This window comes from Lactuca serriola, chromosome 9, assembly GCF_051521515.1.
Source record: "Lactuca serriola cultivar US96UC23 chromosome 9, Lser_US96UC23_V15, whole genome shotgun sequence".
NCBI classification, from domain to species: domain Eukaryota; kingdom Viridiplantae; phylum Streptophyta; class Magnoliopsida; order Asterales; family Asteraceae; genus Lactuca; species Lactuca serriola.
In genome coordinates this window covers 155949965-155974385 of record NC_136416.1, presented here as the reverse complement: position 1 = coordinate 155974385, position 24421 = coordinate 155949965, and the positions used below count along the sequence as shown (strand labels likewise).

Genomic DNA, 24421 nt, shown 5'->3' with positions numbered 1-24421 from the left:
ACTAGAAGTTTAGAAAGAAAAAGAAAAGAAAACTCTAATGAATTGCAATTTCTTAGATTAATTATTCGGGTTAGTTTAGACTTGCAATAGTTAACTAATTTGGTCCTTTAATTAACTTCCTGTTGATGGTCATCACACAAGCTCACACATGAATTTACTCAATTTTCTTATTAATTCTAGTTTCATGTTCATTAATCCTAGACATATGACAAAGTGGTCACATAAACATATGAGGTTGATAATCAAAATATGCTCATGCTATTTAATTACCTTCCTATTAACAGAAAATTAATTATCATTCACACAGAAGGTTCTTTAGCAAGCTAAAACTAACAAAATTCACCAACATTGAATTAATCCTACCAATAATCAAACCATAGTCTCAATTTTGTATCCCCAAACAGAAGTTTAAGAGTTTTGGCTCATGATTGAAGTAAATAACAGCAAACAAACGAATTCTAATTGTCTAGCCATAATGGAAAACAAAAGATTAAGTAGAATGATGAAATTTGCCTCAAATCTCCTTCGGAATTGGATTCTAGCTAATATCTTCGTTCTCTAGAGTTTTTCTGGTTCTTCAATCGCAGCTAATCTCTCCAGAAGGGTTCCCCCAATTCCCTGTCGATCTGAGAAGTTATCTTTATATTTGCTAAACGACTCGTCGAGTCAAGTGCCGACTCGACGAGTCCATCTCTCAATCCCCGTATGTGATAAGTCTCTGGATCTTTGAGTCTTTATATTCTCGAGTATTCGCTCGGACTCACCGAGTAGACGACCCTACTCGCCAAGTAGGTGTTGTTTTTGGTGTTTTTCTACTTTGTTTAATTCCCGAGCTCCCAACCGCTTCTCCTGCTTCCTTTTGCTTCCGAGCTTCACTTTTGGATTGAAAACATAATTCAAACACTTTTAAGTACCTTTTGTTCATTAAATTAGATAAAATCAACATAAAGTATTAAGATAATGCATGAATTTTATAACTAAATATGCCCATATCAAAATACCCCACACTTGATTTTTGTTTGCCCCCAAGCAAAACTGAATTTTTACACAACAGAATCACATATGACAACTCCAATCTAACCTAGCCATTATGCCAAGACCGCAACGCATACATTTGTGTCTAAAATTTTCCTAATAACCCCCCATACTCCAAATACTCACAATCCTCATAAACATTCGCCCACTCACCCCGAACTATGCTCATTTTATGCATCCCTCCGAATCCATCCGCAGAAAACCTCTTACCCTCAAGGTATTTTTAGTTGAGCAACCCAAGCATACATAATCTAGAATTGCAATTTATGATACCACTATGGAGCTCTTTTGAATTCTTCACTTCCTTGATAATTTGATCTTTGATTTCTTTGAATTCACCACCTTTGTTGTTTGATTTTTGGTATCTTCAATTTTTGAATTTCTTGGAATTTTGATCTTTTGATCTTCACTTTATTTGCTCCAAAATTCTTCAACTTTTCTTGCAATTCTCTCTTTTTTTTTACATGTACCTCTCTTTTTTCACTCAAAACCCTACATGCTTAAGCAGGGGTGCTCAACCTCAACCTTTATTGGCTAACGATAATAATCTTCCTAGATACATTTCTGGTACACGATGGTAAACATATTGCATCCCTCAGGCTGAGCGAGGTCGTGTTTTTGTCCCATGATTTTACTGGAATAAGGAAGCCACAAATGCACTAGAACGTATATATTTTCAACTAAACATTCGGGTTTTCATGCAATCATCAACACAATTCTAACATGGAATCCTAATTGCTTTACCAAAATTTTCTAAATTAGCCCTAGCAATTTTAATGCAAAAATTTCAAAATTTATCAAAAATTAACTAAAATTTAACTAATATAACCAACCCCCTACCCCACACTTAATTTATGCAATGTCCCCATTGCATGTCATGCATAAAATATGAAATATGAAATATAGAGAGAATTGGAACAAACTCCCCTGGGGTAGCAGTCGCGAGGTAGATCTTTTTTTTTCGAGCTCCATCTTCAAATGACTTTGTCATGAGAACAGCTCATCCATGCCTTGGGTGTCAAAATATCGTGTGGTACAACTCCAATTATAAGGTACAAACTCTTGGAAATGCTCAGAAAACGATCTTCAAAGAATAGAACCAATGCCCATATCAAATGTCATCAAATCTTCAGCTCAAAAGTAAGAAGAATGAGTGACTCGTCGAGTAATTATGTAGACTCGCCGAGTTGAAGCGTAAATGGCAGAAGAATCATGAATTTTCACATGGACTCGGCGAGTCCATAAGATGCACTCGGCGAGTAGACTGTTGTGTGAAAAAAAAATATTCTGCCCAAGTCCGTTTCTGATGTATGGGGGTTATATAAACTAATAATTTCTCTCATTTTTTCTTTAGGTAATAAACACTCTATAACCCTTCTATCAGTTGGACTCATAGCTTGACTCAAAACTTCGTTTCCTCTCTCGCCTAGACTCGATTTCTCGCTTTGTTAGCCTTGACTCTAGACCCTCACATGCAATCCTAAGCTTCAAACTGAAAAGATCAAAAACAAAAACCAAGTAAAAAAACATTAAAAAAAATCCTAAATTATCCTTAAACACTAGAAGTTTAGAAAGAAAAAGAAAAGAAAACTCTAATGACGGGTTGCCTCCCGCAAGCGCTTCTTTTTGTACGAGTCTTTAGCTGGACTCTCAACTTAATAAACTTCCAATAAACTAAATGTCAATCTATCCGTTGTATTAAATATTTTCTTTGGACCAATTTGTAAAATTTGGCTCTTTTCTTCTAAAATTGGCCAAACGAGCTTGAATACATAAAACCCAAGAATTCTGACAAGGGTTGGAACCGGTTGGATACTAATCATAAATGGATTCTGATTTAGAACTTTCTCCAAAGTTGGAATTGTCACCCCATGCTTCAAAACACAAACCGGAAGAACAGGGGACCATGTCATGGTAATGGTCAAACCACAGCTTGGTTCCTGCAATTCAGCTTGTTCTTGTTCTTCATCCGACCTCTCTGCTAGCAACCTTTCCAGATCCTCCAAATCTTTTTCTGGATTAAATTCTTCATCTTGTAGATTTAGCTCTTGTGACTCAAATTGTTCTTGATCATTAGACAAGAAGTTATCTAACCATTTTCCAAATTTCTTCAAATCATCATCTAAGTCATAATCCTCATCTTCCTGCTCAATTTCCTGCACTACTTCCTCAAGAAAAGCATCAAAAGCATCGAGATTTGGGAAATACATAATAAATAAAAATTAAATTAAAATAAAAAAACTAATCAATAAAATAAAAACGATAACACTTAGCAAATAAAATTAACTATTTGAACCGTTCCACGGCAACGGCGTCAAAAACTTGATGTGTGCAAACTCACTTAGTTTTAAACCTACTTTTAATTATAAAATAAACACACAAAGGCAGTGGACCTATCAATTGTGGTATAGTTAAATAAGTAAGGTATCGAACACAGGGAACGGTAAATTAAAACTAAAAACTAATTCTATTTAAATTAATTAATAAGTAAGGGGTTTTCTCTAGTTTTACAAGACTAGAAACTTACAAACTATCACTTAATCTAAAAAATAGAAAAACAAAGAATTAACTAGATTCAATAATGGGAAGGAACTTCTGTTTAGTTCAACTTAATTGATCCTACGGTTGATTTCAAGGTAATGGTGCAATGGATTAACTCTTTTGTTGGTTACCGATTCAAGTGATTAGATTCGCGTTCACTAAACTAATCCTTAGCGAATAAACTAACTCAAACAGTTATCAGTTTTCTAATTTAATTAAATTCACTAGATAAATTATTCGGGTTAGTTTAGACTTGCAATACTTAACTAATTTGGTCCTTTAATTAAATTCCTGTTGATGGTCATCACACAAGCTCACACATGAATTTACTCAATTTTCTTATTAATTCTAGTTTCATGTTCATTAATCCTAGACATATGACAAAGTGGTCACATAAACATATGAGGTTGACAATCAAAATATGTTCATGCTATTTAATTACCTTCCTATTAACAGAAAATTAATTATCATTCACACACAAGGTTCTTTAGCAAGCTAAAACTAACAAAATTCACCAACATTGAATTAATCCTACCAATAATCAAACCATAGTCTCAATTTTGTATCCCCAAACAGAAGTTTAAGAGTTTTGGCTCATGATTGAAGTAAATAACAGCAAACAAACGAATTCTAATTGTCTAGCCATAATGGAAAAAAAAAAAGCTTAAGTAGAATGATGAAATTTGCCTCAAATCTCCTTCGGAATTGGATTCTAGCTTGTATCTTCGTTCTCTAGGTTTTTTCTGGTTCTTCAATCGCAGCTAATCTCTCCAGAAGGGTTCCCCCAATTCCCTGTTGATCTGAGATGTTATCTTTATATTTGCGAAACGACTCGTCGAGTCAAGTGCCGACTCGACGAGTCCATCTCTCAATCCCCGTATGTGATAAGTCTCTGGATCTTTGAGTCTTTATCTTCTCGAGTATTCGCTCGGACTCGCCGAGTAGACGACCCTACTCGCCGAGTAGGTGTTGTTTTTGGTGTTTTTCTACTTTGTTTAATTCCCGAGCTCCCAACCGCTTCTCCTGCTTCCTTTTGCTTCCGAGCTTCACTTTTGGATTGAAAACATAATTCAAACACTTTTAAGTACCTTTTGTTCATTAAATTAGATAAAATCAACATAAAGTATTAAGATAATGCATGAATTTTATAACTAAATATGCCCATATCAAAATACCCCACACTTGATTTTTGCTTGCCCCCAAGCAAAACTGAATTTTTACACAACAGAATCACATATGACAACTCCAATCTAACCTAGCCATTATGCCAAGACCGCAACGCATATATTTGTGTCTAAAATTTTCCTAATAACCCCCCATATTCCAAATACTCACAATCCTCATAAACATTCGCCCACTCACCCCGAACTATGCTCATTTTATGCATCCCTCCGAATCCATCCGCAGAAAACCTCTTACCCTCAAGGTATTTTTAGTTGAGCAACCCAACCATACATAATCTAGAATTGCAATTTATGATACCACTATGGAGCTCTTTTGAATTCTTCACTTCCTTGATAATTTGATCTTTGATTTCTTTGAATTCACCACCTTTGTTGTTTGATTTTTGGTATCTTCAATTTTTGAATTTCTTGGAATTTTGATCTTTTGATATTCACTTTATTTGCTCCAAAATTCTTCAACTTTTCGTGCAATTCCCTTTTTTTTTTACATGTACCTCTCTTTTTTTACTCAAAACCCTACATGCTTAAGCAGGGGTGCTCAACCTCAACCTTTATTGGCTAAAGATAATAATCTTCCTGGATACATTTCTGGTACACGATGCTAAACATATTGCATCCCTCAGGCTGAGCGAGGTCGTGTTTTTGTCCCATGATTTCACTGGAATAAGGAAGCCACAAATGCACTAGAACGTATATAGGCTCAACTAAACATTTGGGTTTTCATGCAATCATCAACACAATTCTAACATGGAATCCTAATTGCTTTACCAAAATTTTCTAAATTAGCCCTAGCAATTTTAATGCAAAATTTTCAAAATTTATCAAAAATTAACTAAAATTTTAACTAATATAACCAACCCCCTACCCCACACTTAATTTATGCAATGTCCCCATTGCATGTCATGCATAAAATATGAAATATGAAATATAGAGAGAATTGGAACAAACTCCCCTGGGGTAGCAGTCGCGAGGCAGATATTTTTCTTTTGAGCTCCATCTTCAAATGACTTTGTCATGAGAACAGCTCATCCATGCCTTGGGTGTCAAAATATCGTGTGGTACAGCTCCAATTATAAGGTACAAACTCTTGGAAATGCTCGGAAAACGATCTTCAAAGAATAGAACCAATGCCCATATCAAATGTCATCAAATCTTCAGCTCAAAAGTAAGAAGAATGAGTGACTCGTCGAGTAATTATGTAGACTCGCCGAGTTGAAGCGTAAATGGCAGAAGAATCGTGAATTTTCACATGGACTCGGCGAGTCCATAAGATGCACTCGGCGAGTAAACCGCTGTGTAAAAAAAATGATTCTGCCCAAGTCCGTTTCTGATGTATGGGGGTTATATAAACTAATAATTTCCCTCATTTTTTCTTTAGGTAATAAACACTCTATAACCCTTCTATCAATTGGACTCATAGCTTGACTCAAAACTTCGTTTCCTCTCTCGCCTAGACTCGATTTCTTGCTTCGTCAGCCCTCACTCTAGACCCTCACATGCAATCCTAAGCTTCAAACTGAAAAGATCAAAAACAAAAACCAAGTAAAAAAAACATTAAAAAAATCCTAAATTATCCTTAAACACTAGAAGTTTAGAAAGAAAAAGAAAAGAAAACTCTAATGACGGGTTGCCTCCCGCAAGCGCTTCTTTTTGTACGAGTCTTTAGCTGGACTCTCAACTTAATAAACTTCCAATAAACTAAATGCCAATCCATCCGTTGCATTAAATATTTTCTTTGGACCAATTTGTAAAATTTTGCTCTTTTCTTCTAAAATTGGCCAAACGAGCTTGAATACATAAAACCCAAGAATTCTGACAAGGGTTGGAACCGGTTGGATACTAATCATAAATGGATCTTGATTTAGAACTTTCTACAAAGTTGGAATTGTCACCCCATGCTTCAAAACACAAACCGGAAGAACAGGGGACCATGTCGTGGTAATGGTCAAACCACAGCTTGGTTCCTGCAATTCAGCTTGTTCTTGTTCTTCATCCGACCTCTCTGCTAGCAACTTTTCCAGCTCCTCCAAATCTTTTGCTGGATTAAATTCTTCATCTTGTAGATTTAGCTCTTGTGACTCAAATTGTTCTTGATCATTAGACAAGAAGTTATCTAACCATCTTCCAAATTTCATCAAATCATCATCTAAGTCATAATCCTCATCTTCCTGCTCAATTTCCTGCACTACTTCCTCAAGAAAAACATCAAAAGGATCGAGATTTGGGAAATACATAATAAATAAAAATTAAAATTAAAATAAAAAAAACTAATCAATAAAATAAAAACGATAACAATTAGCAAATAAAATTAACTATTTGAACTGTTCCCCGGCAACGGCGCCAAAAACTTGATGTGTGCAAACTCACTTAGTTTTAAACCTACGTTTAATTATAAAATAAACACACAAAGGCAGTGGACCTATCAATTGTGGTATAGTTAAATAAGTAGGGTATCGAACACAGGGAACGGTAAATTAAAACTAAAAACTAATTCTATTTAAATTAATTAATAAGTAAGGGGTTTTCTCTAGTTTTACAAGACTAGAAACTTACTAACTATCACTTAATCTAAAAACTAGAAAAACAAAGAATTAACTAGATTCAATAATGGGAAGGAACTTCTGTTTAGTTCAACTCAATTGATCATATGGTTGATTTCAAGGTAATGGTGCAACGGATTAACTCTTTTGTTGGTTACCGATTCAAGTGATTAGATTCGCGTTCACTACACTAATCCTTAGCGAATAAACTAACTCAAACAGTTATCAGTTGTCTAATTTAATTAAATTCACTAGATTAATTATTCGGGTTAGTTTAGACTTGCAATAGTTAACTAATTTGGTCCTTTAATTAACTTCCTGTTGATGGTCATCACACAAGCTCACACATGAATTTACTCAATTTTCTTATTAATTCTAGGTTCATGTTCATTAATCCTAGACATATGACAAAGTGGTCACATAAACATATGAGGTTGATAATCAAAATATGTTCATGCTATTTAATTACCTTCCTTTTAACCGAAAATTAATTATCATTCACACACAAGGTTCTTTAGCAAGCTAAAACTAACAAAATTCACCAACACTGAATTAATCCTACCAATAATCAAACCATAGTCTGAATTTTGTATCCCCAAACAGAAGTTTAAGAGTTTTAGCTCATGATTGAAGTAAATAACAGCAAACAAACGAATTCTAATTGTCTAGCCATAATGGAAAACAAAAGATTAAGTAGAATGATGAAATTTGCCTCAAATCTCCTTCGGAATTGGATTCTAGCTTGTATCTTCGTTCTCTATGGTTTTTCTGGTTCTTCAATCGCAGCTAATCTCTCCAAAAGGGTTCCCCCAATTCCCTGTCGATCTGATAAGTTATCTTTATATTTGCGAAACGACTCGTCGAGTCAAGTGCCGACTCGACGAGTCCATCTCTCAATCCCCGTATGTGATAAGTCTCTGGATATTTGAGTCTTTATCTTCTCGAGTATTCGCTCGGACTCGCCGAGTAGGTGTTGTTTTTGTGTTTTTCTTCTTTGTTCAATTCCCGAGCTCCCAACCGCTTCTCCTGCTTCCTTTTGCTTCTGAGCTTCACTTTTGGACTGAAAACATAATTCAAACACTTTTAAGTACCTTTTGTTCATTAAATTAGATAAAATCAACATAAAGTATTAAGATAATGCATGAATTTTATAACTAAATATGCCCATATTAGGACCTCCAGGGGAAGAAAGACTAGGATTGGATTGTGAAGCAACTTGCACTGGTACAATGGGTTGTTTAGTCACCCTCTAATCCCCCTCATATTGTTGTGCATCATCATAAGGGATCAAGAAAATGTCCTCCGACATGGAGGAGATTGAAATCATTAGACGAGTAAAATTATGTCTCGACTGAATGCACCTCCTGTTACATCCCAAAATTCAAAGCCAAAAATTTTGTTCTTAAATAAGTAGTTATAAAACCAGTAGTTTGAAACATCAATAGTGCCAACTGTTATTATAGTCAAAACCAGTATGTCAAATAACCAAAACATGTCATAGAAAAGTAATATCAGAGTACAACTCCCAAAGATCTCATAATGCGTAAAATCTTAGTGTGATGCATTGTGATCATGTCGGCTCCTTTCCTTTTTAACAAGAAGTACCTAAAACCAAAACTGAAAACCGTAAGCATGAAGCTTAGTGGGTTCCCCCATTGATGTATGACAAATGAGCTAGTTTTAATCCTACTTTTAGTTAATAAATTGAGCACACAAAGGCAGTGAACCTGTCTTTTAGTGGTATAGTTGGATAAGTAGGGTGTCGAACTCAGGGAACGTAAATTAATCTAATAACTAATTTTAACTAGCAAGTAATAAAAGTAAAAGGGTTTTTCTGTAGTTTTACAAGACTAGAAACTTAAAACACAGCACTTAAGCACTTAACTAACTAAACAATTTAAGCAAATGACAAATTCACCAAATTTAATAAAGGGTTTCTGTTTAGGTTCAACCAATTCACTCCTATGGTTATTTAAATGATAGATCAATTATTATTGGTTACCAACTATAGTGGTTAGGTTCATGTTCATTACTCCTAACCCTTAGACAATTAATCAATTCAAGCAGTGGCCAATTGTTTAAACTAATTAATTCCCTAGTTCAATTATTTGGATTAAATAAGATTTGTAATTGGTTAATCAAGTTGGTGTTTCAATTAACCTCTTGTTTGTTGGTTTCTCAAACAAGCTCACACATTAATTTACCCATTCTCTAATTAATCCTAGTTTCATATTCATTATTCCTGGGCATATGATGAAGTGTTCACATAACATATGAGGTTAACAACTAAGAGATGTTCATGCAGCTTAATTGCCTTCCAATTAATAGAAAATAGTTGTCATTAATGCATAAGGTTCTTTAACAAACTTAATTTAATAAAATCACCAAATAACAATCAATCAAAAAGTATAATTAAACCATAGGAGTAACTTGGTCTTCCCCAACAGAAACAAAACGAATTTAGTTCATAATCATAGCAAAAACAAACTCAAAAACAAATTCAACTAAGCTAAACATGCTTAATTCCTAAGATAAAGTGGAATGATTAACCTAAATTGCCTTGATTCTTCAAAGGATTGAAGGTTAGGGTTTCTCAACTCTCCCAAGGGTTCTTCAATCGCAGGTGCAGCTCCCAAAACGCTAGAAGATCCTTTCCTTCGGATAATGGTTTGGTATTTATAATTATCACAAAACAGGGTGTACTCGGCGAGTAGAAGACCCAACTCGCTGAGTATATGTACAAAATCTGTCTTATACCAGGAGTCTTGACTTATCTTCTGGAATATTTGTGGGTACTCGCCGAGTAAGCTCGCAGACTCGCCGAGTAGCCATGCTTTTGTCCCTCATTCTTCATTCTTTGGTCTCTAATTGCTTCTCCTTGTTCCCTTTCACTTCCAAGCATGTCTTTTGAACTGAAAACAAAATTTAAGCATTATTAAGTACCTTTTGTCCACATTATACACATAATTAGCTAAAAATGAATAAAAATATATGTTAAATATATGACTAATTATGCAAATATCACCCATCATACCACATAATCACATATTGCCAGACATATCTGGGTGCCCGGCCTACCCCGTCAAGCATATTTGGGTGCCCCGACCTACCCTGTCAAGCATATCTGGGTGCTCGACCTACCCTATCCGACATATTTGGGTGCCCGACCTACCCTTCGGTGTATTTCAACCGGTTACAGGGTCTATTTCACCCATACCACTACCACGTAATAACATAGCTATAAACATACTGTCAGACATATTTGGGTGCCCGACCTACCCTCTAGTGTATTTGGTTACGGGGTCTATTTCACCCCTACCACTATCACATAATAACATAGCATATAAGCACATAAATCTCATCAGATAGTGGAATACCAGACAATTATCTTTACTATAAACAACTACTAGTGGGCCGACATTAGTGCCTTCGACCCACTCATACCGGGAAGGTAACTCACCTGAATGTTGAATCTCACAGTAAGAAATCTCTAACGGCTACTCCGACGACTCCTCGAGCTATCAGTACAACATAACAATTAGTCAAAATCCAATAATCCTTTTTAGGGTAAAATGACCATTTTACCCCTAATCTAATTTGGTCCATGCCTAAAGCCCAAAACCATAACATGAAAGGCCCAATGCTAGGTAGACTTCCCAAGCCCACTAATGGCCCAAATTTCTAAATTGGGCCCAACCCCTCAAATGGGCCTTACCCTAGACCCAAAATAAGATATAGCCTAATAAAGCCCAAAATGATGATTCACTAAGGCCCATAGTAGTAAAGTCCAAGAAAATGCCCCAAGGAAGCCTACTGCCGGATCGAACGTTGGGCGTTCCTCATTAGTACAGATCGCGGGTTTTGGTCATAACGCGGGGCGTTCCTGGACCTTACGCAGTGTGTTCGCGGCCAGAGTTCAAAAAGACGCCATTAAGCACTTAATGTTTAAGCCATACCACCCATAACGTAGATCCAAGCCATTTAGGACCTCTAGAATTATAAAGTCACAGACTTGGTGACTTTGCAGGCTCCCAAAAGTTCCAATCTCAAGAAATAGCAATATACTTCCATGAAAATGACCTTAACTCATGCATGGGTGGATTTCATCCCTAAAGATGGCAACTTTCTGGTTCTAGGTCCAAAGTAGCACTAAGAGTAGCAACTCTAAGTTCCAAAAACGACATGGATTCAAGGGACTCCACCATTGGGACCAAAAAGTTCCATAAACCCATACTTCAATAGATCTAAGCAAATAAACACCAAGTTCAAAGCTTTATACCTTATATGAAGGCCAAATGTTGACAAGGTTTTGGATCTACAAGCTCTCTTCAATCCCTTGCTTCTTCTCTAAACACCTTCTTCTTCAAAATCACCCAAATAACACCAAAATGCTCAAGGTAAGCTCAAAATGCATGCAAGAGGCTTAGGGTTTCGTTCTTAGGGTTAGATAGGATGAAGGCTGAAGGAAATAAGGGTTGGAGGTGAGTTAAGGTGTTTAAATAGGGTTCAAGACCCGAAAATTAGGGTTTAGTCTACCCAGACGAACGCAGTGTGTTCCCTTGGGGAACGCAGGGCATTCCCATATACACCTGCGTCCATAACACCCAAGTACGCCATGCTTACATATCTTGTACCCCCGTGTACACGGTTCGGCCCAAACCCTCCTAACTTCAAATGGCCATAACTTTTTCGTTATAACTCCAATTTTGACGTTCTTTATATGCATGGAAAGGTAACGAGAAGACCTAAACTTCTATCATCTTTATATAGCCTGAAAACCATCCAAACTTAAATCCAAAACTCATAAAAGGCCTAAAACAACGCCTTTATCGATACCCTTGGGCTCCAAAACACAAACCGAATACTCGGATCATCCAAACTACATCATCCACCTCCAAATGAGCCCAAACTCGATTATTCAGGGGTTCTAAGTTAGCTAATACCCATTCTTGATCACCACCCCACAATGGAAACGATTCAAAACAGGGCGTTACACCTCCCGATATTGAAACATCAAAGGAGGTCTCCCCCAATGCCAAGACAGCTTTTCTCTTGGCTATAGCTCGTCGGACATCCGAAATAATGTCGTATTTTCTACCCTCTACCATCTCAGCATAATCATAATCGTGCATCAGAGGCGGAGAAACCGTTGTAATAGGATGTGCGATCAAAGGCTGCTCCCCGGCGGTCGCAGAAGAACCCTCCAAGGCCAGCGTAACCGGAGGAGGAGTCACGGTAAGCTGATCAACGCGACATGGTGGAGGAAGAGTTTTAAAAATATTAGTCTCTCGATGCTCCAACTTCCCCCGATATCGTGTCTGCAAGACGTCATCCATGGAAAGAGGGGATTCGACACTTATTAAAGAAGAGTTCATGAGCAAAGCAGTGATCATTCTCGATCCCAACCCCCTCCCTTTATCAAGGGGGGGGGGAAGAGGAGCAGAAGGGAAATAAAAACAAAACCACTTACCATCGATAAGAGTATAAAAGATAGACATTTTCCCCCAACGTCTCCAAAAAGGACTCATCCCAACTCCGGCAAGCAAAGCCTCTGAGTACTCCTCGAGCACAACCTGGATGGTTTTTACAAGATCAGTGGTAGCTTGATTATGGGGAAACGGTTTGGGAGTGACGTCAGATAAGTTGTTTTCCCGGTAGTGCCCGCGGCCGATTCGATCTTGGTTAACACATAGCCACCTGTCTCTTGCCAGTTCTTTGGGGTTTTGCCATAAGGGACTAAGACATGACCACCACGCTTAGCGGAGAACATGTACTTGTCACCGGTAGCGCTAAAACAGAAGAAGAACTTAAAAACAAAAAAATCAAAGAGCAGGCCATTTGGCCGAAAAATCATTTCAAACACCACCACCTTTTTTACAGCGTTTGGGGTAAGCATTTGGATGTTGCAGCCATTTTTCTAAAGAATCTCCTCTTGGAAATCAGTGAGAGGAAGGCGTAGACCAGCATCAAAAGTCTTCAAATAAACGCCGACCTTGGCGCAGGGCCAACTCGGAGATTTTAAGGCCCTGTGTTAAGAAGAAAAATGGGGCCCTAAATAAATTTTTTAAATATATAAGTAAAACAAACTTAAGACGGTGAATTGTCGTTACGGAAAACTTAAAAGTAAATAAATTAATTAAAAAGGAAGATATGGAATTTTATAAAAAGTTCAAGGGTTAATTATGTAACTTCTGAAAACTAATTTGTTAAATATATTGGAAGGAGGGTTTGATTATGAAATATATATAGCATAAAGTAATGGCCAAAACTGTAACTTGAATTTGAAACATCAAAATGTTGTGCACAAGAATCGAACAACCTACACTTGATTCAAAATAGAGGATTTGCTTATACCAGTTGGGCTACCTAGATTTATGCAAAACCTTGAATATATCCATATATATTGAGTTATTAAATATATAATTTAATTAAAACTCGTGCCCTTTTTTTCGGGGCCATGTGCGGTTGCAACTCTTGCCCCCCTTAAAACCGAGTCTGCCTTGCCGGCAGGAAGATAAAGAATCATCGAGTCGGCCGTCGGAAATTCCACACCGTCGACCGAAGAAAATCCATAAGCATCGTTGAGAAGTTTGAACTCAACTTCAAAAGGAACAATGTCAGGTTGAGCAGCCATTACAACAGGAAGGAAGCAAAGAAAACCCTAGACGAAGAAGAAGGATAAATAAGAGGAAAAGGTTACGCCGATAGGGAAGACCCTTACCCTTATAAAGAATAAGGAAAGGCGGGATATTCAAAATCCCTGACGCAATGATGTAACCGACTGTCATAATGGGCAGTCATGTCGCCGGAAAAATTGAAGCGACGATTGAATAAGAACTCAACGCGTGTACTAAGTAGTTAAGTCCAGAACATCATAGTTAGTCTAGCAACGCTACGACTACTAGACTAGGGGACTTGATGACGTGCCCTCGACACGAGTTAGGAGTCGCGCTCAGATGGGCCAGAGAACTCCCCAAGGCAGATCATGCCTGACAGAGCAAGCCTGACGGAACCTTGCGCCCACGAAGAAGGCCTAGCCCCGCTAGGGGCGCCTTCCACTCATCGACAAAGTGTAACGGCTCCAGACGACAAGGAGGATGCCCAGCGCATTATCACCTAAACCAATTGTTAGCTCTAACAGACCAAGAAACACGATTACCCAATCAGGGCGCCCGATCCTGTCGGGTCTGACGCCATTGTCTTGTACGGACTAGTAGAAGACCTCAGTATAAAAGGCCTCCTCCGATACCTCGGAAGGTAAGTCGCTCTCTCCCAGTTCACTCAAAAGAAATCCAAGTCTATCCACTGGCTTTACCATCAAAGCATTTTCCTAGGGGCCTCCTTCCGGAGAACGGCTGACAGTTCCACTCTGTTGTGACCTTGCAGGTCATTGGAATAGCCATAAGCAGCAGATATCAACGCCTGATGGTCAGATCGCATTAGTTGCAAAATGAAAATAAGAAAAAGAAAGACTAAAAAAACACTTACATTTGGGGACACATGGCCTACCCAATAAGGCCATTTTGCAGTCGCATTTTGCATATACAAATTAACGACTATTTTCAAAAATTTGTTATATTTTGCCTATTATTTAAAAATAATTAACAAAAATGATTATTTTATCATTCCTAAATAACAAATACATATGTTTTAGAAAATATAATCAATGGTTATCGATCAAACTACAATACCAATAAAAAATGGATAATGACATTAAAAAAACTTAAGGTTTTTTGAAAAAAAAAATACAATTTCACCCATATTATTTTTTGCATTAAAACTGATCTTTGCAAGTTTTTTCTATTTTTACATTTTTACCTATTATAATGGGTTTCAAAATTACCATCGAATAAACTTTGCCAAAAAAAACACCCTTAAATTTATAATTTTTCTACACTTTACCCTAAATAAAACTTTCTATATTATGCATACGTATTTATAAAGAAAAAAACATATTTATTCACGGAAAAAAAAATCAAACATCCTAAAATTTCTCTATATACAAGTTCTTTTTTTTTTTTTTTTTTTTTTTTTTTTTTTTTTTTTTTTGCCAATTTATATGATTTAAAATATAAATACATATTTTTTATGTTTTTTTTTTAAATAGAAGTATAAATACATATTTTTACGTCTTTAAAGCTATAGATATACTTTTTGAAAGTATAAATATATATATTTTTATGTTTTTTAGAATTATACATACATTTTTTAGAAATATTATTATGATTTTTTAGATGTAGAAATACATATTTTTAACGTATTGAAAAATAATATTTCTGAGAAATGTATTTATACTTTTAAAAATATATTTATATTTTTTAAAGACATTAATATTACAAAAAAAAATATATATATATATATATATATATATATATATATATATATACACACACACACACACACACTAGACGTGTGCCCGCGCAAAGCGGCGGCGACTAATAGTGTCCGGACGGTGATTAATTTATTTCAGTGAATAGTTTCATTGCAGCTATCAGATCAAACCATAAAACCTTTAAGTATAACCAAGTTACAATATTGATAATTTTTTCGTTTTTACAATCCTCAAACATTGAAAAATTCATTTATGTGTCACTTCTTTTGTAAATTGCAATTAATCACTTATTCATAAAGTTAACTTATAATAACCGTAACATCTTAACTTATTTCACAACTTTGACCGGTTTGCTGGGTTGTAAATTCAATCCGTTTTTTTTTCAATCTATTTTAGGTTGTTTTTTGTAGTCTTGAAACCATTTTAATTCATAAATTTAATGTCAATGTTTATCTATTTATTTGTTTATTATAGCATTTTTATTTTTATTTTTTAACAATGTATTTTTCAATGTTTTTATCATTACCTCTTTGGAAAATCCTATGGTGTAAAGAAAGCCACCGGAACGTATCTCACCCATATTTAAGATTTTTCAAGCTACTAAATATACAAACACCATGATATAATGGTTATAGATTTGATACCAATTATGATTTTCAACCTACTAAATATACAAATTTAATATGTGTACTGCATGGTAAGCATAAGTTGATTGTACATGATGTAGTAGGTTTGGTACCTCTTAAATTTTAAGAAATGTCTAAAATGCTATATATATAACATGTATCTGTAATTTCTAAAAAAGAACATAAAAACATATATTTATAATTCTAAAAATGTATACATATAAAAACCATAAAAAGTAAATATTTACATTTTAATTCATATAAATATACATAAAAACTCGTATATAAATAAATAATGTTTAAAAGAAACTTATGTACCATGTTTAATTAAACATTTGTTCATACACACATATTTTTTCTGCAAGAATATCTATGTGTAAAAAAATAAAATAAAAATTAAGTAAAACTTTAAAAGATTTAAAAACTTGAAAAGAAAATTATTTAATGATATAAACATACTGTAGCATATAAAAATGGCAAAAAATAAAAAAAATAAAAATAAACCTTCGCAGTTTTATAGGTTAAACCCTTTTCTTTTTCTAAAAAACAATCTGCTATGACGATCGCAAATTTCTGCTTTCTGCTGCTACTTCTTCCCTTACCATTTTCCCTTTCAGGTTTGTTCTATGTTTTTAGGGTTTTCCATGGATTTCCTCACATTCTTATCGTATTCCTTATGTCTAAACAGATAACGCCTTCACTTCTCAACCTTCAATCGGACGAAATCTCCTCCAGGATAAGAAACGTCTCCCTCATTTCTCCCAATTCACTATCATCAATTTCATTCATACATCCATGCCCTAATTTCATAAAATTACAACCAATAACACTTGTCAATTTGCTTCTACTCAAACAATTTTTTAGGTTTTAAATTTCATCATTTGAATGTGCAGCATGCCCATTAAGCTTCGAGACCATGAACTACACAATCATCACCAGCCGTTGCAAAGGACCAAAATACCCCCCAAATCTCTGCTGTCAAGCTTTCAAAGACTTCGCTTGCCCTTACGCTGATGAATTAAACGACTTATCAAACCAATGTTCAACACAAATGTTCAGCTACATCAACCTCTATGGAAGCTATCCACCTGGCATTTTCTCCAACTTATGTCACGACAACAAAGCTGGGCTTGTCTGCGACGCAGTTCCACCACAAGATTCTACTTCCAACATCATCTCCGATCACTTCTCACTTCTGCTCATTCTAGTTTCACAATTATTCTTAATCATGTTTCTCCCGTGAGTTTCAATACAACAACTCTTATAAATAATATTTCGTGTCTTATTTTTACAAATACTGAAATATTATTATTACATAATTATATAGATTACAACAACAACAACACTCTTATTTGTAGCATATAAGTTTTCACCATATGAGGGATCGTTTTGACTTTGACTGAGTCTCCTCTGTTATGCACCATGAATTTGGAAATGTGCTCAACTGCAAAGATTAAGATTTAAGATATACTTTTTTTTTTTTTTAAATTTCATAAAAGAAGTATAAAAAGAAATAAAAGATTAGGGTTGTGGATGCTTTTTACATTGCTGAGAAGCTTTGCTCCATACCATGCAGAATCAGCACCATAAGGGGAAGTGATGACACGAATTCCATTGGATATGGAGGGAGGTAGAAGATCATGTACTTCCTTTTCTAATCTTTCTACAATTATTTAAAACATGAAGGATTTATAAATTAATATTTATATTAAAAATTAAAAACATTTTTATATTTATAAATTAATTTATACCTTGTAAACCTGGTAAACATGCAGTGCCTCCAGCCAACACAACTGTCTTGAACCAAGTATGATCGGTTCTCATTTTGGCAGCATGGCAACGCTCAATGCAATTTGCCACTGCCTGATGCAGACCCATTGCATTTCTAAAAGGGTAAAATTGGAAATTATATAAAAGTAATTCAAAGGCATAAGTTTATAGATATTAATTAAAGTGGATAAATGATTACATTAATCCTGCAATATGTGGCTGAAAGAGAATCTCTCCTGTTTGGAAACGCTCTTTCTCAAGAGTAAACAAACCCTCAGAAGCAACTTTGTATGATGCTTTTGTATTCTCCTTCTTTAATTCGTTCTCATAGTCAAAAGCAACATAGCAAAGATTCTACAACAAGAAAACATTATTAACAAAAAAAATATATGAAAATAAATATATTTTATACCTCTTTCAATGAGCGAACAGTGTATAATGAAGAAACATGTAGATTTCTTAGACGAAGTTGCTCTTTAAGGTATTCAGTAAGCTTTAAGCCTCCAACACCCATAGATACAACACCCACTTTATGCATTACTTTACCATGTAAAACTGGAAATGACACAAATGGAATCAGCTATTCCATTCCGTTGTTGATTCCATATCCATCATTCCAAACATTAACTTAATGATTGTAAGAGGATGAAAGACTAACATACTTGGGACAACAGATGTTTGATGGAAACCGATATTTACAAGAATTCCAGATGTTCTTCTTGCTGAAAACAAAGCTAAAGTTGCCTGCATATTAACCTCATTGAGTAAATGACCATCTTACCCTTGTTTAGGGGACTAACAGACAATAAGTACCTGACTGACTGCACACACAGAAGGAACCTTCATTCCAAACAATGCTGAGTAGATTGCTTCTTTGAGTTGGCGTCTAAAAGCTTTATCAGCACCAGTATCTGAAGCAAATTTAAACAAATTGCATCAAACAAAATCACAATTCATGATCATAACATCATTTAAATGAAGATTAATGAAAATGGAGCATCATTATACATGTTTTTGGGACACTACTGAGAGCATACCATCATAATGGGAGATTGGAATTGAGATAATGACTGGATGCATAGATGACTTAACACGCATCCTGCATATGAATATGTGATTCAAGTTGTGAATACTATAAATATTTCAGATTTGAATGAAAGGAAAACAAAAGGCACTTAAATTTGTTACTCTACAAGAAATATTTCATGTGTATTCGGCATGTGTGACAAGTTATGACTACAAAACATATTGCATAACCAGATGAAGGAGATGTTTGTAAATGTAATCAACAATGAGACACCTGCTATAAATTGTTGCAAAAAAATGACGAAGCCTAGCGTACAATGGAGACTCAATGTTACCAAATTCCTACACATGAAGTCAAAGTTTTAGAACAGTAACTGAAGTGCAATAGAAAATGCAAATTCGAATGAAGTTGCATGTTTATATCATCATCCGTCAAAGCAATTACTTACCACAAATGTTGCTGAACGCCCTGATGGAGAATCATACTTGCTCCAACCAAATTTGCAATAACCAGCACCACCTTCGGTAAAAGATAGAAAAGACCAAATTATTGGCAATGAACATCAAGGCAATAGAAATCACTTGGTAATAATCGTAGATGTAGTGAAATCAAATGCAGATTTCAGACCTGCTTATTTCGTCACCTTTATAAGAACTCTGGAGAAAACAAGAAGAAGAAGAAGAAGAAGAAGAAGAAGAAGAAGAAGAAGAAGAAAGTTGGAATGAAGGATTGGGAAGAATAGTACGCATACCATCAACGATGATAGCTCCAGGAACTTTTGCTCGTTCACCATAAATATGCATAAATGATTGCATCTGACGAGGATATGTTCTACAATTACAATACAAGTATTTCAGTCTCGTATGATTGAATTGAAAATTCCTCTCAAATCGGCATACATAGTTCATAAAACTCAAAATTCACTCGATAAACATCCAATAAGGCTGAAAATTTACAAAATGAAAACCTACCGGAGAGGAAAACCAGATCGTAAGTTAGTTTCCGCAAAGAAAATTGAGTCCCAGGGATCCTGTTGGTTCTGAAGAAAGAATATCCATAACATGTTATCTGAGACCATGAATTTCCACGATTTGCAAACACATGTGAGTCTAGCAGCCTCTTTTGGTCCGAGAAGCTTGAGTATTTGCATAAATATATCTAGAGGCAACCGATCAAATGCCCCAGTGGATGAGGAACAGATGATAATCTGATCGGATAGGGTTCCATGAACTGGACTGTAGTCCAAATTGTATAGCGAGTTTGAAGTAGAATCACTCGAATTCCAACCACTGGAAACCGATTCCCAAACCCTCCTCAACAGCTGTGTCATCGGAACTGACTAGGAGTTCTCCGGTGAGGTTTAATCGTTTAACGGAGACGAGATAAATTTATAGTGTGAGCGGTGACAACACCAACGACCAATAGTGAAATGATTTCATGTTCAGTCCACCGGAAAATATCAATAAAAGTAATTTCCATGTTTATCTTACATTTTCACCCTCTTTTGAAAAAGAAATATTGTTCTTTTTTAATGACAACACCACATATTATTTTGGGATAAGACTAAACCTACAAACTTAGTGTGGGTGTCTCGAGACATTAAACGGATTGATAAAGTTTGATCCTAACTCCATCGGTTTAATTAGTGCTAATCAGTTTATTTTTATTGATTTTATATCAGGTTTCGGGTTAAAGTTTATATTTTGTAAATATGTTATGTAGTTGAAACATTTCAAAGATTGCCTTTGGTATTTTATTTTTATTTACTTTAATATTTTCTAATTAAAAGAAAAACAAAAAAATAAATATTTACCATGCCTCCTACTAACCCACCACGATTTTATATCAGGTTTTGGGTTAAAGTTTATATTTTGTAAATATGTTATATAGTTGAAACATTTTAAAGGTTGTCTTTGGTAGTTTATTTTTATTTACTTTAATATTTTCTAATTAAAAGAAAAACAAAAAAATAAATATTTACCATGCCTCCTACTAGCCCACCACCCATACTCTCTCTCTCTCTCTCTCTCTCTCTCTCTCTCTCTCTCTCTCTCTCTCTCTCTCTCTCTCTCTCTCTTCATTACTGTCCAATCATCACAATTGTCTATCAGTAAGGCTTAGATTTTTAACACAGAGTACACCAAAAAAAATTTCACTTATAAAACACGAATCATTACAAATTCGGTGTACATCGTATCACAAATCAGTACAATTAGTTATCAAGAGGATCTTACAATGCAATGTCGTTATTGTTACAATTTCATCAATGATATACAACCTTATAACATTACCTTATGACCAATATAACTACTTTAGTCTAGCACATATATGTACACTAACGGTACACCAGAATTATGCTACTCAATAGACATACAATGTCAGTAACCATGCTATCAAACATTTCACTTACTCAAAATGCATAGTAGACTTACAGTCGTGTTAGCTACTATTAATGTCTATAAGCTCCATTAGTAGTAATTAATATTACATAAACGACTAATTCATCCAGGAATGATATTAGTTATAGTCACCAAAACTACCATCATTTTTCTACAACAATCTTTTAAATACAACGTTACAAACACTAAGTCTGCAGTTATCTTGCATTTCTCCGCTTATGATATTATAGCCACCACGGCTATGATCATAAACTAATAATTCTAGTAATTTCCATAACTATACTACTCTATAGCTTCTAAATACCCATTATAAATTAATATTTCTTAACGGTATACAAATATGACATTCAAACATTAAATCAGTCATTACCTTGTATTGACCAATATCAATTTTCAAGTAAAACGTTCAAACAATATGTCATCCATTAACTTGTAATTCTCCGATAACAAGCTACAAATTTTGGACATAACACTTCAAAATAATCACACTATTGTATTTAATACATAATCAACTAATTATAATAATAACATATATCTAGATTATATATATATATATATATATATATATATATATATATATATATATATATATATATATATATAGAGAGAGAGAGAGAGAGAGAAAAGATCAAATCAGAACACCTAAAAGGTTGAGAATGCGAGAACAGTTCTGGACCAATCAATATATAAGGGCATATTAGTAATTATATATTTTAATTAAAATAAAATCAATCAAATTCCCTTAAATTTATGATCAGTTACCAAAAAAGAAGGAAATATTTGATTTTTTATTTTTCTTATTAATGAAATATAAATAACATTTTTATCAAAAAAAAAAAGAATTTTAAACTAAAAAAAAATTTCTTAAAAAATAATTTTTTCCTCCTATTTCATGTTTTTTTTCGAAAAAATTAATAGAAATCCAACCCCCAATCAATACATTTGTATTCATAAATGATTTTTTTTTCAAAAAAACTAATACTACTACAATCACAAATGAATATATATTAATTTACAGGTAATTCAATTCCTTTCTTTTAATCAACCGAAAATAAAAGGGGTGTAAAAATTATCATTTCTTCATAAAAAGAATAGCTTTAATCATAAATAAATACATTTATTCACATATGATTACACTGCTATTTACAAATGAATACATTGTTATTAACAAATGAATACCCTGGTATTCACAAATAAATAAAAGAATACATCTAATCATAAATAAATACACTCATTCACACATGATTACACTGCTATTTACAAATAAATACATTGTTATTAACAAATGAATACTCTGTTATTCACAAATGAATACCTCTCTCACGCATTTCATCAAATAGCCCAATCGTCCCATATACAAAGCCAATGAACCCGATGTCAAATATGCCTCCACAACCAAAGATAGTCCTTATACAAAGCTGGAAGTAACACAAATCTAATGTTGCCCCTCTTGCTCATTGGTAATTAATCTTTTCCCTTTTTTCCCTTCATTTTCCTTTTTACCCTTCCTTTTGTATGTGTAATGTAACAGTGGCATAGCACAAACTTTCCCATGCAACCTGTAGAACGAATCACTTGAAGATACAAAAACAATCAATGATAAACTCTAGAGTATCTGCCATAGTGATGACCTGCAAACAAATCAATGATGTTTTGAGAAAATTAGCAATTCACAAACTTTCCCAGCTACCCTGTCAAGAATGTGTTTTGTTTTTACTCTTCAAATTGCTCCTCGGATTCCGAAATCAGAATCCACCAAGAAAAAAGTATAATCAACTAACCTTAAAAAATCTAAACATCCAAAATTGAATATAATAGAATTTGGATGTAATTAGACCTCGACTCGATGTTCTTGACTGAATCGCTCCACCACAAATAGACTATAGCGACAATCAACACATTTGTAAATCAAAATTAAATCATTGGTTTCAAAATTCACACCACACAACGCCAACAAAGACAAATAATCCTCAATTTCAATTAATTATCGATTGCAATTGATAATCTTCAGAAGACAATTCTGGAAACGCAACAAAAAATGCTCCAGTTGTTGATTTTTGTTGTTGTCACATCTTAAAATTCAAACCACACAACGCCAACAAAGACAATCCTCAATTTCAATTAATTTTTTTGTTGACCTGGTGGATCGAAACGAGAAATCAGAAGCTTAGGAAGGAAGCTTATTAATTGAATTTATGTTAAAATGACAATCAAGGAAATTTTAAGAGGGCTTAATATGAATCGACATTATGAACTTGGAAAACAGAAATACGAAATTGATTTAACTCGTACCTTTTTTGGGCCACCTTCGGTTGAGCTCCGCCGTTTCCCTCTCTGATGGTCAGTGTTGCCGCCATCGGCGACTACCCTGCTCTTATTTCTGTTCTTGTGACCACACAACAACACAGGGAGATTGAGAACCCATGTGCGTTCAATTTATTCCCTCTGTATCTCGATTTCCTTCAACCAAATTACCTCAAATTGTGTTTCATGCTTCGAATCCACCCCCGTCTCCTCGTCTCAGATCCTCGTCTCTTCTGATTTTTAAGACCACACACACCCACCCAAAATGCAATTAGTATTTTGTTGTTTTATCCTGGATTTTAATTGTGCGATGGTCGACGATGGAGGATGGCAGAAGATGATGAACGAAAACAGTGGTGAAGAAGGTGGGGGTGTGCGGCCGGTTTTTTCAAAATAATTAGATTAGGGTTTTCTAGTTAAGTAGAGAGAGAGATAGAAAAATTATAGGAATTTCTATTTAATTAAATTATATGGATTTCCTATTGTACCCTTCTTGCCATTTCAAAGTTACATATTTAGCACATCAGTTTTATAAAAATTCATAAATGGTTCAGTTGATAATAGTCATAGATCTAATTATTTATAAGGTTGTGATTCTCGCGTTCTCAACCTTTTAGGTGTTCTCATTTGATCTTACTCCTATATATATATATATATATATAT

The 24421-nt window shown here is 34.7% G+C and overlaps 2 protein-coding genes across 2 annotated transcripts; one reads left to right on the top strand and one right to left on the bottom strand.

Annotated features, from left to right (window-relative positions):
• The first annotated feature begins 16784 nt into the window (after positions 1-16784).
• Positions 16785-17529, top strand: LOC145072835 (GPI-anchored protein LLG1-like). Its single transcript, XM_079019314.1, has 3 exons — positions 16785-16875; positions 16947-17003; positions 17152-17529. Exons 1-3 carry the CDS (start codon positions 16815-16817, stop codon positions 17499-17501), a joined length of 468 nt encoding a protein of 155 aa, XP_078875440.1. The 5' UTR covers positions 16785-16814; the 3' UTR covers positions 17502-17529.
• LOC145072834 (actin-related protein 8-like) lies at positions 17499-20568 on the bottom strand. Its single transcript, XM_079019313.1, has 12 exons — positions 20027-20568; positions 19807-19886; positions 19504-19574; positions 19329-19396; positions 19066-19127; positions 18842-18939; positions 18691-18772; positions 18441-18583; positions 18228-18382; positions 18010-18143; positions 17803-17921; positions 17499-17702 (listed from the first exon to the last, which is right to left on the bottom strand). The coding sequence occupies exons 1-12, from the start codon at positions 20383-20385 to the stop codon at positions 17628-17630; spliced, it is 1446 nt and encodes a 481-aa protein (XP_078875439.1). The 5' UTR covers positions 20386-20568; the 3' UTR covers positions 17499-17627.
• Positions 20569-24421: the final 3853 nt, after the last annotated feature.

Bases quoted from the DNA above. Each gene is read 5' to 3' on its own strand.
- LOC145072835 (XM_079019314.1), top strand. From the start codon at position 16,815: ATGACGATCGCAAATTTCTGCTTTCTGCTGCTACTTCTTCCCTTACCA. The intron at 16,876-16,946 runs GTTTGTTCTATG...ATGTCTAAACAG, and splicing joins CTTACCATTTTCCCTTTCAG to ATAACGCCTTCACTTCTCAA. The intron at 17,004-17,151 runs GTCTCCCTCATT...TTGAATGTGCAG, and splicing joins TCTCCTCCAGGATAAGAAAC to CATGCCCATTAAGCTTCGAG.
- LOC145072834 (XM_079019313.1), bottom strand. From the start codon at position 20,385: ATGACACAGCTGTTGAGGAGGGTTTGGGAATCGGTTTCCAGTGGTTGG. The intron at 18,383-18,440 runs GTATAAAATATA...TTCTTGTTGTAG, and splicing joins CTGTTCGCTCATTGAAAGAG to AATCTTTGCTATGTTGCTTT. The intron at 17,703-17,802 runs GTAAAAAGCATC...TAATCTTTGCAG, and splicing joins GAGCAAAGCTTCTCAGCAAT to TTGAGCACATTTCCAAATTC.